Here is a 15814-nt window from a genome sequence, read left to right as displayed (position 1 = left end):
GTGTGTCTGTCCTCTCTCAGGGTGACCCTGGACTTCCTGGTCCCCCTGGTCCATGTGTGAGTATACACACTGCTGTCCTGCTGACACACACACACACACACCTACACACTTACACCCCAGCACACACACACTGAAACACACCTACACACTTGGTGTCGGCATGTGCTCTCGCGCACTTGCTTGTGTGTATGTACATGGTGTGTGTGGATGTGCATTCATTGTGTGCGTGCGTGTGGTTGCATGTGTGTGCATGTGTGTGTGCGTGTGTGTGTGCATGTGCGTGCATGTGTGTGTGCGTGTGTGTGCATGTGTGTGTGTGTGATGTTCTCAGTATAAGCTCTTGTGTGAGTATCACTTCTGGTAAACGGAGCACAGCAGGTGTGTGTGGGTTTGTAGTGTGACTCCTGCTCAAACGTGACCTGGCAAGTCAAGCACCATTCTGTCTCCTTTCTAAAACATCTGGCTCGCACACAAGAAGTGTGTGTGGTGTGTAGGCACATGTGAAGCACTACAGCAGTGGTTCCCAACCCTGGTCCTCGGGACCCCCTGTCCTGCATGTTTTAGATGTTTCCCTGCTCCAACACACCTGATTATAATGATAAGTCGTGAACAGGCTTCTGCAGCAGAGCTGGATAACAACCCATTCATTAGAATCAGGTGTGTTGGAGCAGGGAAACATCTAAAACATGCAGGACCGGGGGTCCCAAGGACCAGGGTTGGGAACCACTGCATCACAGTATCAGTTCATCTCCAGTCTAGAGAGCATGAGAAGCCAGACAGCCAGGCAGAAATCCTGAGATCCAGACAGGCAGCCAGGCAGACAGGCAGCCAGGCAGACAGGCAGGGAGGCAGCCAGGCAGGCAGGAAGACAGGGAGGGAGGCAGGCAGGCAGGCAGGCAGGCAGGCAGGCAGGCAGGCAGCCAGGCAGACATGCAGACAGGGAGGGAGGCAGGCAGGCAGGCAGGCAGGCAGGCAGGCAGGCAGGCAGGCAGGCAGGCAGACAGGCAGGGAGGCAGGGAGGGAGGCAGGGAGGGAGGCAGCCAGGCAGACATGCAGGCAGGGAGGGCCAGGGTGCGGTAGAGTAGGTATAAAGAGAGGAGAAGCCATGCAACCATGAAGTCCTGAATGTTTAAGACATTCTCCTCTCACTTCCTCTTCCCCCTCTCCCCTCCTCTCCTCTCCCCTCCCCACCTTTCCCCCCTCTCCCCTCGTCTCCCCCTCTCCTCTCCTCTCCCCTCCTCTCCCCCCTCTCCCCCCTCTCCCCTCCCCTCCTCTCCTCTCCCCCCTCTCCCCTCCTCTCCCCCTCTCCTCTCCTCTCCCCTCCTCTCCTCTCTCAACACACACTAGCACAAACACACACTTTATATACACACACATTAGGACCATCACATACACACACATGTGCATGTTATGTACATACACATTAGCACACACACACACACTTTATATAAACACTTATTAGCACACACACACACTATACACACACATTAGCACCATCACATACGCACCCTGACCCACATTATTTACACACGTTATCAGCATCACATGCACATATACAAACACACACACTCACATTCTATTCACACATTAGCACCCTCAAAAACACACTCTGGCACGTACGCACAGTGACTGGATACCCCTTCTATGTATAAACACACATGCATATGGTGTATGGTGTGTCGGGTGCAGATTGGGACTATGCTGGGGTGGTCAGCTAATTACCCACACATCAGGAGAGGAAAGAGCCTGTCACTTTCTATCAGCAGCAGAGCGATGCTAGGACGCCCCCCTCTCCTCCCTTGTGCCACCCACACTCTCCAGAGCAGTAGAGAGGCACAGCAGCCTCATTTGATATTTGGAAGGACGGGTGAGCCAGCAGACTACCCTCAACTGTCCTGGCGTGAGCGTGGCCGGGTGTTCTCACGGCAACGCTGTCGGCACGGCCGAGGTAGAGCTGGCGGCGTGGTGACCGTGGTGCTCTGACCAGGGTGCTGTGACCAGGGTGCTGTGACCAGGGTGCTGTGACCAGGGTGCTGTCACCAGGGTGCTGTCACCAGGGTGCACTACCAGGGTGCTGTGACCAGGGTGCACTACCAGGGTGCTGTCACCAGGGTGCTGTCACCAGGGTGCTGTGACCTGGGTGCTGTGACCAGGGTGCTCTCACCAGGGTGCTGTCACCAGGGTGCTGTGACCTGGGTGCTGTGACCTGGGTGCTGTCACCACGGTGCTGTGACCAGGGTGCTGCGACCAGGGTGCTGTGACCAGGGTGCTGTGACCAGGGTGCTGTCACCAGGGTGCTGTGACCAGGGTGCTGTGACCAGGGTGCTGTCACCAGGGTGCTGTCACCAGGGCGCTGTGACCAGGGTGCTGTGACCAGGGTGCTGTGACCAGGGTGCTGTCACCAGGGTGCTGTCACCAGGGCGCTGTGACCAGGGTGCTGTGACCAGGGTGCTGTCACCAGGGTGCTGTGACCAGGGTGCTGTCACCAGGGTGCTGTGACCAGGGTGATGTCACCAGGGTGCTGTGACCAGGGTGCTGTCACCAGGGTGCTGTGATCAGGGTGCTGTCACCTGGGTGCTGTGACCAGGGTGCTGTCACCTGGGTGCTGTGACCAGGGTGCTGTCACCAGGGTGCTGTGATCAGGGTGCTCTGACCAGGGTGCTGTGACCAGGGTGCTGTCACCAGGGTGCTGTGCCTGTGGGCCGACCTTGACCTGCCGTGTTTCTGTCAATCCAAGGTCACGGTGTAGCATCTCTGACTGCGTGTGAGGGTAGTCTGTGCCAGAGTACACAGAGAAGTGATTGAGCCCCTCAAACGGCACTCTGCTGAATGAGCAGCTGTACAGCAAGAGTCACGGGTCAGTGTTGTCACTCATCTTTACGGCCGCAGCTCCAAATACCAGCGAGCTGTCAGTCCCCCGGCCGCTTGTTAAACACCAGATTTGTTCGATTCCGCGTTTGGAGATTCAGACGTGTGACTTTGACGTTTTGCACGCGTGCGGTCATGAATGGCTGTTTTTCCACAGCTGCTTTCCGGAGCGTTGCGAGGGTGTGAGGGTGTATCCAGCCAGCTGAAAGGGGACACTGCTAATGTTGTGTTTCATGGGGAGGACGCGCTGTGTGTGTGTGTGTGTGTGTGTGTAGGCCTCAGGATTGACTGTCTCACAGACAGACAGCTCTGTCTCTGGCTCCCAGCTGGCATGCTACTGTGTGTGTGTGTGTGTGTGGGGGGGGTCGGTTTCTGCCGACATGCACTTGCATGCTCGTGCGCTTGTGTGGCGCACACGTGTGTGTTTGTACGTCTGTCCATGCATGCACATGTGTGTGTGACACTGGGCACTCTGGGAATATTGATACCCACCAACAAGCCCCCATGCACAGGGTCAAGGGTCACCATAACAGCCTTCACGTGGCGCTGGAGTAATGCTTCATGACTCAGGATGCTCGTTCAGATATAGACCCACAGTCCTCTTGTTAGCTGACCACATTGTTCTGGCATGATACACTTAGAGCTGCATGTGACCTCTTGGGGAAACTGCAATGCACTTTACGGAATTGATCGCAAACTGGACTTTCCAGTAATTGTTTGATTTGATTGGGATGGTGTGATGTAATCAGTTCTGCTCTTTGTTTCAGACCGAAATCGAAGGCCTTAAAGGAGACCAGGTACTGAAGTATATCTTTACAAACTAGACTACTTTTTTGATTATCCGAGTGCAAAACTAATTTCATAAATGCACCCGGCGACACAGTTTCACAAGCAGCGAGGAGTAGAATCAAAGCACCCTCTCTCCAGATTCAAATCAGTCAGAGTCCTTTTATATGCCGTCCGTCTGCTGCCTAGCAACACTCCTAACAACATCAGGCCTGTCGCGGGTGACAGCTGTGTGTGATGTCATCTGACCCTGTCTCTGTCTGTCTCTGCAGGGTCTGGCTGGAGCGTCAGGAGACAAGGTAAGTTGTCTCTGCCCTGACGGCTCTCTCCTGGAGTCACTGCGAGGGAGCCTCGCATGTGTGCTGGACATGTGGCTCCAGCGCGTGGCTCCTGCAGAGGGACAAACCTACGCTGCTAAGCTATGCTGCTAAGCTATGCTGCCATGCTATGCTGCTACGCTATGCTGCTAGCACTGGCTGGTTTGTTGAGTGGGACAGCTTTTTATTCACACTGGTATCTGCTCTGCTCTGCTTTTCTCTGCTCTGCTTTCCTCTGGACTGGTCCCCTCCCCTCTCATTTCCTTTCCCCTCTTCTCCTCTCCTCTTATCTCCCCAACTATCCTCCTCTCCTCCTCTCTCCTCCCCTCTGCTCCTCTCTCTTCCTCTATCCTCCTCTCTCCTCTCTCCTACTCTCTCTTCTTCTCCCCATCTTCTCTCCCTTCCTGTCCTTTATCCTCATCGCCTCTCCCCTCCCTTCCCTAACACTCCTTTCATCTATCCTCCCATTCTCCCCTCCCCTCTCCTCTTTTCCTCTCCCCTCCCCTCCTCTACCCTCCTCTCCTCTCCTCTCCTCTCCTCTCCTCTCCTCTCCCCTCCCCTCTCCTCCTTTCCTCTCCCCTCCTTTACCCTCCTCTCCTCTCCTCTCCTCTCCTCTCCTCTCCTCTCCTCTCCTCTCCTCTCACCTCCTCTCCCCTCCTCCCCTCAATCCTCCTCTCCTCTCCCATCCTCTATCCTCCTCTCCCCTCCCCTCCCCTCCCCTCCCCTCCCCTCCCCTCCCCTCCCCTCCCCTCCCCTCCCCTCCTCTCCTCTCCTCTCCTCTCCTCTCCCCTCCCCTCCCCTCCCCTCCCCTCCCCTTCCCTTCCCTTCCCTCCCCTCCCCTCCTCTCCTCTCCTCTCCTATCCTCTCCTCTCCCCTCCTCTCCTTTCCTCCCCAGGGAGCAGCTGGAGAAACAGGCCTGCAGGGTTCTCCAGGGAAGGAGGGCAAGAGGGTGAGTAAACAGAAACAGCTTGCTGTCTGTGTGGCCTCGAAGGGCCTGGGCTAGGGCTGGGCTGGCCAGGGCTGGCTGGGCTGGGCTGGGCTGGGCTAGGGCCTGGGCTAGGGCTGGGCTGGCCAGGGCTGGCTGGGCTAGCCTGGGCTAAGGTCTGGGCTAAGGCCTATGCTAGGGTTGGCCGGGCCGCGGCGGGGGCTGGGGCTGGGTTTGGGCTGGGTCTGGGGCTGGTCTGGGGCTGGGCCAGGCTGGTCTGGTTTGGGCTGGGCTGGACTGGGGCTGGTCTGGGTCTGGGCTGGTCTGGGCTGTTGGCTATCATGTACACACACTTCATGGGGATCTAGACAACAGCTGTAGGGGGCCAAGATGGTCTGGAGTTGTGGTCAGGAGGATACATGGTCCTGGGGGGCCTGGGGAGTCTAGGGAGACCAGTGGATTCAGCTGTGGTCTGGGGGGGGCTGTCTTTAGGGGCCTGCGGGGAATTGAGCAACCATGAATCAGTGTTCCGGGTGTGTGAGAGGTTGGGGGTCGAGAGTGCGTGACTGACAGCACACGTGGCCAACCCAGGTGGGAGGTGTCCTGTTTCCTGTGGGGGCGGGACTATAACCGGAGGGATGAATTAGAGTGGGAAACGAAGGTTTGCCCCTGTATACGTGCGTGTGTGTGTGTATGTGTTTGTATGTGTGTGTGACTATATCCTATTTCTGAGACCTAGGTTCAAAGGCAACCTGGGTTCAACTCTAGTGCGTCCACTTGTGTCATGAGATATGTCCTGGTGGAATGTCGTAATATTGTCTCTGTAGGATATGTGTCATAGGGTTAGGGTTAGATGTCAGACAGATCGGCTTGTTATCAGACAGACAGGCTTAGTGTCATAGCAAAGGCTTTTAGGAAGCCCTAAAATCAGACTGACAGGTATGTCAGACAGACAGTATGATGTCAGACAGACAGGCATGATTTCAGACGGACAGGTATGATGTCAGACAGACAGGCATGATATCAGACAGACAGGTATGATGTCAGACAGACAGGCATGATATCAGACAGACAGGTTTAATGTCCGACAGACAGGCATGATATCAGACAGACAGGTATGATGTCAGACAGACAGGCATGATATCAGACGGACAGGTATGATGTCAGACAGACAGGCATGATATCAGACGGACAGTTATGATGTCCGACAGACAGGCATGATATCAGACAGACAGGTATGATGTCAGACAGTCAGGCATGATATCAGACAGACAGGTATGATGTCAGACAGACAGTATGCTATGAGACAGACAGACATGTTATTTCTGTCCCTGTGGTAGCGAGAACAGGAGGTTGGAAGGACTGTGTAATCATCAGAAGACAGGCAGTGGGACTAGCGGCCAGGAGAATGTTCCTGTTCTGAACCCGGGAGGCATGAGTGGCCAGGCCTTCCACTGGGACCCATGTGGAGAGACCCTGCTTTCATCGCTTCCCCCCTGCCTCCATCCTGCCTCCACCCTGCCTGTCCCTGCCTCTCCCAACCTCCCCTGCCAAACTCCAACTCCCCTGCCCTCACTGCCCCCCCCCCCACACACACATCTCCTCCCTGCCCCCCCTCTAACTCACCCTGCCTCCTCCCTAACCTCCCCACCATCTCCTCCCTGCCCCCCCTCAAACTCACCCTGCCTCCTCCCTGCCTCCCTCAAACTCACCCTGCCTCCTCCCTGCCTCCCTCTAACTCACCCTGCGTCTTCTCTCCCTTCCCTGCCTCTCCCTGCCTCTCCCGCCTCCCCTACTTTCTCCCTGCCTAACTAACCTCCTTTGCCTCTCTCTGCTCTCTGCTCGGCCTCCCCCTGCCTCTCTCTTCTTCCCTTGCCCTACTTCCCCACCCCCCTGACCTTCCTTTGTCTCCTCCCTGCCTCCCCCTGCCTCCCCTTGGCCCCATGCACCCACAGATGCTAGATGTGACACGATTACGGTCTGTTTGACTTCCAGAAGCAGGTTTATTGTGAACGGTGGAGCAGTCTCTCTAACACAAGTAGGTCAGACATGTTCAGGGTGGATCTTAGCCCATGGCTTGGGCGGAAGGAGAAACTGCCGGAGCCAGAACGGCCCGAGTCTGGCTGTTTGTTCCCCTCGGACTCTGTGTGTGTGTGTCTGTGTGTGTGTGTGTGTGTAATAATGCACCACCGTTAACTATTCATGACACATCAGCTGTCCTCTGATGTCTCTGATTTCCTCAATGGAGCTGTTTACACATCGCGTGACTTCAGAGCCACATCCTCATCATGGGAATGCACACAGCAAGGAGTTAGCAGGGAGGAGCGGAGCAGGAGGAGGAGGAGGTTGAGAAAGGGTCAAGAGGAGGCGGAGGAGAGAGAGGGACTAGCTAGTTTGAGTAGTTAGTACTAAGCTTGGTAAGTAGTACCAGGCTAGTAGTACCAGGTTTGTTTGACTAGGATAGTAGTACCAGGTTTGTTGTACTAGGATAGTAGTATCAGGCTAGTTGTACCAGGTTTGTTTGACTAGGATAGTTGTACCAGGCTAGTAGTATCAGGCTAGTTGTACCAGGCTAGTAGTATCAGGCTAGTTGTACCAGGCTAGTAGTACCAGGTTTGTTGTACTAGGATAATAGTATCAGGCTAGTTGTACCAGGCTAGTAGTATCAGGCTAGTTATACCAGGCTAGTAGTACCAGGTTTGTTGTACTAGGATAGTAGTACCAGGCTAGTAGTACCAGGCTAGTAGTATAAGGCTAGGCTAGTAGTATCAGGCTAGTTGAATCATGCTAGGCTAGTATTACCAGGCTACTTGAACCATGCTAGGCTAGTATTACCAGGCTACTTGAACCACGCTAGGCTAGTAGTACCAAGCTTCTTGAACCACGCTAGGCTAGTAGTACCAGGCTATTAGTATCGGGCTAGTTGAACCATGCTAGGCTAGTATTACCAGGCTAGGGTGGAGAATGTTTTAGTGAAGTGGTAATGCTGGGAATGTTGTTTAGTTAAAGACACACACAGCCAGCGCTGCTCTATTTATATAGCCCTCTTTGATGACTGCTCCACTTCCCTGTGGCTGTCAGCATGCTAAGGTTTCTGGGTATTTTTAGCCCCTCCCCACAGTCACATGTGGCGTTGCAGGTTGTTGACCAGGCGGGAGGCGTGTGGGTCTATTTCAGGATGTATGGACGTGGATCATTATCGACGTCTCTCTCGCCTCGGGACAGTCGATCGCTCCTTCCTCCTCGCACCTAATTAGCAGCTCTGCTGCCGCCCAACCGCCCCGGGCCAAACACCGGAAGAAATCCTTCACGTTAGCGTTAGCTCGGGCCTGCCTGCAGTGTCGGGTGGGTAGGATTAGCATTCTCAGACACAGCCCATTGGTTCCCCTGTGCCCGGCCACAATAATCAATCCCAGATTTCGCAATCTGACCTTGATCCTGTGTGTGCTTCAGTCACACCGCACACACTTTCACATCCACACGGTTTGAACCGCGACCCAACCGCAGGTTGAAGCGTCAACATTGAGACAACAACGTTTTGTCGAAACGCGGGGGTCTGGATTTCACGGGACCAGTGGTACCTCCTAGTCATGTATTGCAAGAGAACTCAAAACTGTCTGAGCTCTGAGGAGGAACACCAGCCAGCCAGGATGACAGCCTCTACCTGTAATGTTTAGGGGGCTTGGGAAGTTGGGAAAGGAGAGGAGATAGAGAGGGGAGGTACAGAGAGGAGAGATGAAGGACAGGTACAGGAGAGGACAGTGAGGCGGTATAGAGAGGAGACGAAGAGCAGGGAGACAGGAGAGGTTAAGGACAGGTACAGGAGAGAGAGGAGAGGTTAAGGACAGGTACAGGAGACGAGAGAGAGAGGAAAGGTTAAGGACAGGTAGAGGAGGGAGAGAGGAAGGAGAATAGGAGCACGTGCAATTTGCATAAATCTAGCTTTATGACAAATGCTACTGCATTCCATATATAAGAGACGATGTCTCCCCCCATGTGTGTGTGTGTGTGCGTGTGTGTTTGACACATCGAAGGGGGAAAGGGTTTGAAACATAGTAATGTATCACTTCTACGTTCCACGTTGAAGGGACATTAATAGTAATAAGAACTGCTTGCTTTCATGCATTATGGATAGAAGTGACACGGCCCTTTCATGATCATAGGCCTCCTCTGGGGGTTGGGGGGGGGAGACAAGCTGGGGGGGGGGGGGGGGGGGCACAGGGGTTGCTGGGAAAATGTGGCCCTCGCTAACGGTGTCCCGGTGAAATATTCACCAAGTTGTCTTTAATGGTGCGTTCAGCTGAAGGATGCCGTCCTAAGTTTGCCTTGTCCTGAACTACGTGTGTGTGTGTGTGTATGCCCAAAAGAGCATCTGTGTTTATCCTGTGAGTGTATGTGTGTGCTTGTGTGTTTGCATTTGTGTATGTGCAAATGGGCAGTCATGTGCATTCATGTGCATCTAGGGTGCGTGTGCGTGCATGTGCGTGCGTGGATGTGTGTGTGTGCGTGAGTGCGTGCGTGTGTGTGTGTGGAGGGGGTACGTGTGCTTGTATTTACGTTCAAGCCCGCAGCATCTGTGTGTATCCGTGTGCGTTGGTGTGTAAACCCGTAGTCACAGCCTGTCATCGCCGTGTGCATTAGCAACAGAGGTACACACTCGGATGATGCTTCGGGCTATGACACACAGGAGCCAAGACCTTCCCAGAATACCCTGCGAGACAGACTGGCACCGCCATGCCTGTGCCCATCAAGCCAGCACGCCTCCACGACGCCCAACTGGAAGGTGTCTGTGGGCTCATAGATATGAGCGCTGGCCCTGACCCCCCTCTGCTTGTCGTCCTGCCCACGCGGCTAACCACACGCCTGTTTCCTGCTTTTGAAAAAACAAATTTTTTGGGGGGGTTGTTTTGTTGTTGTTTTGTTGTTTTTTTGCGGTTGTGTCGTGCACCAGGAGGCCATGGAACTTCCTGCCGTGACGCTGCTTCCTGCGGTGACAGACCGGCGTCCGTAGTTTGTCCTAGTTTTGTGTTGTTTTTAGACGAGGAGTTTGTGAAATTGTGACATAGTCACATGAATGATGAATTCCTTTCTATCATGGTTTTTAAGTGTAGTGAATAATTCACTCTCGGCTTTGATGTCTTGTTATAATGTTCTGCAGGAAGTTGGCATGTTTAGATGGATACAGAGAGATGTTCTTTAAGCTTTGCTGTGGAGGCCTTCCTCAGTCTTGTAGATAGTGTGTTCCTCAGACTTGTAGTGTGTGTTGGTGTTTGTGTGCGAGTATGTGAGTGTGTGCTACTGTGTGTGTGTGTGTGTGTGTGTTTGTGAGCGATGTGTGTGTGAGCGCTCAATTGTGTCTTTGCATGTATCCTTGTCTTGTCTTTTGTGTGTGTGTGTGTGTGTGTGTGTGTGAGAGAGAGCAGATGATCATAAGCCCTGGAGACCCACACCCTTATCTATGGATATGTCTGGACATGAATTATGCACAACCAGCCGTGGTTTCTGAGGATTATTTGGGTCTTAGCATCCAGCTCGTCTCCTGGTGGAGAGGATGAGATGAGTTCACGGTGAGCAGCGGGCCGTGAATGTCTCTCTCAGAGAGCTAGGTGTCTCCTGCAAGAACATCCTGGAGAGACCCTTTGAAAGTGAGTGTACCCGCTACGATAACAGAGAGCTGCTCGGTGGAATGATGTTCGCTGTTGAGGAGATGCAGAAATACCCTGATGTACCCTGAATAATGCAAAAGGTCCTCAACATGCACCGTATTGGTCTGATGATGGTGGCGGTGAGCACAGTGAGGATGAGGAGGGGGAGGAGGGGGAGGATGAGGAGGGTGAGGATGAGGAGGAGGAGGATGGTGAATATGACCTTTGACCCATCGTTGTATGTGCCAGGAGGGGTCATAGGCGGTTAGGCTAACTTTAAGAACTGCATGACCTTGTAGGCAAACAGGGCACACACGTAGCAAACCATTCTTACTGTCTGCACGAGGCTGCAGTAGAGGCCAGTCTTACTATCTGCTTGAGGCTGCAGTACAGGCCAGTCTTACTGTCTGCACGAGGCTGCAGTAGAGGCCAGTCTTACTGTCTGCATGAGGCTGCAGTAGAGGCCAGTCTTACTGTCTGCATGAGGCTGCAGTAGAGGCCAGTCTTACTGTCTGCACGAGGCTGCAGTAGAGGCCAGTCTTACTGTCTGCACAAGGCTTGTCCAGCTGTTTGGCAGACAGAGAATCTGGAATAGCCGGCACATCCATTCCTGTCAGTCCGTGATGGAGGAGGGCGGCTGATGCGATCCAGCCTAGTAGACTGACACATACCGTCACACACAGTGTCTGCTAACTACTGGAAACAGCTCAGCTGTTAGGTCCTTTAAGTCACACACATATTATGCTGAACGTGTACTAACAAAGTTCATGTACAACATACAAATAGGTTGAATGAACTTGTTGATAAGAACTGCCTTTGAATAAACTAAATCTGTACATTTTGAGTACACTTCCAACTCTGAAGCAAAAGCTACATATTTACCTCTCATTTACAGTGATACATTTAATTAGATTTAAGTATTGCAATCTCTTTTTTCCTACTCGTGATGGGTTCTGCAGTACATACCTCGATGACAGAGTCAGGCTTGGGAGGCAGAGATGGAGGCAAAGGCAGGTTTGGCAGATTTTAATGGGCAAAGAAAACGATCCAAAGGGCAGGGCAAAGATCAGGGTTCGAGGGCTTAAACGGAATCACACCAGGTAACCTACTTCAGCAAACGGCTTGGTATCGACAGAGACAAAAGCAACTGAGCGTACACTTCGCAAAGTCTGTATGGATTGAGCCGTCTCTTTTGGCGTCTTGTGTGTGCGTCTGATTGGTATGGGTGACAGGTGCGTCCGATCAGTGTTCCGGCGAAGGCGGACGTGTCTGTGTGTGGGTTTGGGAGTTTTAGTTCCAGCGTCAGCCCTGTTTGCAGTCCGAGGTGCCTGCAGAGAAGCCGAGGTGGTCGGCGTGCGGTAACATGACACCGGGCAACTCGTGTGGGTTCGCTTGGTGTAGGACAAGAGGGAGGGGAGGGGTGAAGGACTGCTCGACCAGGCACAATGACCTTGCTGTGACCTTGCTGTGACCTTGCTGTGACCTTGCTGTGACCCCCGGCGTGGACCTGGAGGGGCGTGGCAGGTCTAGAGGTACCAGGGCGTCAGAGAGCGCTCTGAGGGGCTGAACACCATTCAGCCCCCTGGCTGTGGGGGTAGGAAGGGGCCGGAGGAAGCGGAGGTGTTTATGATGGTGGGGTGGTGTAGGGTATTTCTGGGGTAGGGGGAAGGAGAGGGGAGGAGGAAGGAGGGAGGAGGAAATGGGGTTTGTGTTAATGGTCCAGAATGACACGAGCACCTCAGCAGCTGGGACTGAAGCCCCTGACCGCAGCCACCTGCTGTTCCTCCTCTTCCTGAACACCTCCTCCTCCTCTTCCTCCTCTCACTGAACACCTCCTCCTCCTCTTCCTCCTCTCACTGAACACCTCCTCTTCCTCCTCTTCCTGAACACCTCCTTCTCCTCCTCCTCTTCCTCTTCTTCCTGCTCTCACTGCACCCCTCCTCCTCCTCTTCATCCTCTCACTGAACACCTCCTTCTCCTCCTCCTCTTCCTCCTCTCCTGCACCCCCCTCCTCCTTCTCCCCTTACTAGACACCTCCTCTTCTTCCTTCTCCTCATCCTCTTCGTCTTACTAGACACCTTCTCCACTTCCTTCTCCTCCTCTCTCGGGGTTCGAGGTCATCTTAATTGTCCCACTAGAGGAAAGGTGTTTTGCAGCCAGGGTTCACAGAATAACAAAATGCAAAATAATACATCAACATAGAATCCCTGAGCAAGTACCAGAATATTAAGAGTGATAAAAACTACAAGTACCAGAATATTAAGAGTGATAAAAACTACAAGTACACCTGTGCACACAAGCAAATAAGATATAACAAATACCATAAGATATTTAAGATACATATATATCTTATACATATAAGAGACATTATCTTATATATATATATATATATATAAGATACAAGCAAATAACATAAGGGTTCAAAGGACAGGATAGTGCAAGGAAAACAAAAAGCGCTATCTGCATTTCGGATGAGGGGGACTTGTCATCCAACCCTTCAGACAGGGTCCTGAAAGGACAAGCTGATGGCTACAGCTCTAGCTCCGTCAGGAGAGTGAAGCCCTGGCAGCCCAGTGTGGCACCAGCCCTCCTAAAGACCGGCCTGTTAGAAACATCTGACAGCTTGACATGACACTTCCTGAGATCCTGCTAGCTGTTTTAATAATCCTTCTGAGTCTGTTCTTGTTGAACAGGTTTAGGTTTTCAAACTATACTATGGCAGTACTATAAAAGCTTCAGAAAGGTTCTATAAAAGGTCGTAATCTCAGTGGAAATGTAACAAATATATATTGTTATTTTTCCTCTACCCCAAAATAATATTTGTTGGATTTATTTCTAGGTGGCAGCAACTTGGGAGAGGAAACACAGTTTATCAAGAACAACACCCACATATTTGTAGCACCTAGTGGATTGTCCCTCCTCCTCCTGCTCTCCCTCCTTCTCTTCTTCCTCCTTTTCCTCCTGCTGATTGACCTCTACACCCCCCCGTCCCCCCATGTCCCACCTCCCCTGTTCCCCCTGATTGGTGGCAGCAGGTGTCAGGTGTCGTGTTTCAGCTCCTACCAGCGAGCTTCACGTTGTTTCCTCAAGGTGAGAGAAACCAGCTCCCGATGATAATGATACCTCGGATTCACCCTCTGCTCCTCATCTCCTCTCCACAGACGTGCCGGCGTGTGTGTTTGCGTGGGTGTGCCGGGGTGTGTGCTCGTCTGCGTGTTATTGTGTGTGTGTGTAAGTGCGGGTTTGCTTGCATGTGTGTGCGACCGTGCGTGGGTGTGTGTGCGACAAGGTCAGTGGGAGTGTGCTCACTCACACAGTGCGACCAAGCCATCCCAGGCTTAGAGGACAAAGTCATAATGTACATGTTGATCCATGTACGTTAGGCTCCGTCATAACAGCTTCTGTCGTGTAACCTAATTTAGATTGAGCAATCTGTCAGTCCCAGAGCTGGGAGAATGTTGGGCGGAATAACTGGAGAGTTGGGCCGAAGCAGTGTCGTTTGGTGGGAGGGTGCTCTCAGGGGGAACACTGCTGATGGGTTTGTTTGGTCTAATCGAGCTGGATTGTTTGCATTAAGAGGACAGGCAGACGGACAGACGGACAGACGGACAGACGGACAGAAGGACAGACAGAAAGACAGGCAGACAGACAGACAGGCAGGCAGGCATGTATACAAAAAGGTTTCTCAGAATGTCCAGATGTGTGACAGTACTTGAGGTCTTATTGATAGTATGTATATTCGGAAACAATGCACATTGCATAAACAAGCTTACATATTATGTACAGCCTGTGTTGTGTTGTACTATAGGATCCAGGTAATATTTTTTTCTTGCTATGGAAACTAACCCTCAGACTACTATGAGTCTCGCATGCTGTACTGACCTGGTTTGCATCCGTTATCTTCATATATATCCTCACTATGACGGTGGGCTACATAGTATATCAACTTCTTGGAGAGGTGTGGAGGAACAGGGTGAGGAGGAAGATGAGGGGGAGGATGAGGAGAGGGGCAGGGAGATGTAGAAGTTAGAAGAGGAGAACAAAAGGAGAGGAGAGAGGAAGAGAGGGAGAGGAGGAGAGGAGGAGGAAGACTGAAGGAGGAGAGGAGAGGAAGAGGAGAGGAAGAGGAGAGGAGAGGAGAGGAGAGGAGAGGAGAGGAGAGGAGAGGAGAGGAGAGGAGAGGAGAGGAGAGGAGAGGAGAGGAGAGGAGAGGAGAGGGGAGGAGGAGAGGAGAGGAGAAGGAAGAATGAAGGAGGAGAGGAAGAGAGGAAAGGAGAGGAGGAGAGGAAAGGAGGAGGAAGAATGAAGGAGAAGAGGAAGAGAGGAGAGGAGAAGGAAGATTGAAGGAGGAGAGGGTAGTAAGAGAGGAGAGGAGAAGGAAGACTGAAGGAGGAGAGGAGAGGAAGAGAGGAGAGGAGAGGGGAGATCAGAAGGAAGACTGAAGGAGAGGAGGCGAGGAGAGGAGGCGAGGAGAGGAGGCGAGGAGAGGAGAGGAGGGCAGGGGTGTAAAGTAGAAGTGGGGATCAGTCTATCCTCTCACTACTGAGCAGCTCCACGAGCCTGCAGAATAAACACCCAGTTATCAGACCACTAATGACAGGATAGTCTAGGGCCAAGGACCTCTACACACAAACAACTGTCACTGCACATTGTTCACCTTATGGATACCTCGTGTGTGTGTGTGTCTGTGTGTGTGTGTGTGTGTGTGTCTGTGTGTGTGACACCCTGTGTTGGTGAACAAGGACTAATGTAGGTCAAACCTCTTGCTCAGACAGAGGCAGGGGTCATGTAAATCAACCACACACACACAGCATGCACACCCAGGCGCACACACGCAGTCAAGCACACATTCTAGACTGTAAGGATGTGTGTGTGTGTTCCCGCCCAGTGCAGCCCTCGTGTCAGACCTCATCAGACCGTGGCGTCGGCTGGGCTCCACTTCTAGCATCACGGCAACATTGTGTCCATGACGGCAGGTCAGGGACGCACTGACACAATGTCAGGAGTCAGGAAGGTCAGACATACAGGCTGTCTCAGTGGGCTGACTGACTGACTGACTGACTGACTGACTGACTGACTGACTGACTGACTGACTGACTGGCTGACTGAGTTGACTGGCTGGGGAGGGGAAGAGGAGGAGGAGGAGGGGGGGAGGAGAAAGGAAGACCAGACTATACCAGCTGATCCGGTGTGAATTGGGCATAATGTAGATCATTTAGGTTCTCTGCATGAAAATGTAAATTCATATAATGGCATAAGTAGTTAATCTCTCT

General features: G+C 52.7%; 1 protein-coding gene across 1 annotated transcript in view; it reads left to right on the top strand.

The window, feature by feature from the left end:
• Positions 1-15814, top strand: part of LOC124473680 (collagen alpha-1(XIX) chain) — a 60412-nt gene that overhangs the window by 34617 nt on the left and 9981 nt on the right. The window contains exons 14-17 of the mRNA XM_047029312.1: positions 21-56; positions 3636-3665; positions 3927-3953; positions 4867-4920. Of these exons, the coding sequence (XP_046885268.1) occupies positions 21-56; positions 3636-3665; positions 3927-3953; positions 4867-4920 (147 nt within the window). The remainder of the gene's footprint in view (positions 1-20; positions 57-3635; positions 3666-3926; positions 3954-4866; positions 4921-15814) is intronic.

This window comes from Hypomesus transpacificus, chromosome 11 (genome assembly GCF_021917145.1).
Source record: "Hypomesus transpacificus isolate Combined female chromosome 11, fHypTra1, whole genome shotgun sequence".
In the NCBI taxonomy this organism is placed as follows: Eukaryota; Metazoa; Chordata; class Actinopteri; order Osmeriformes; family Osmeridae; genus Hypomesus; species Hypomesus transpacificus.
This window is presented reverse-complemented; position numbering and strand designations above follow the sequence as displayed.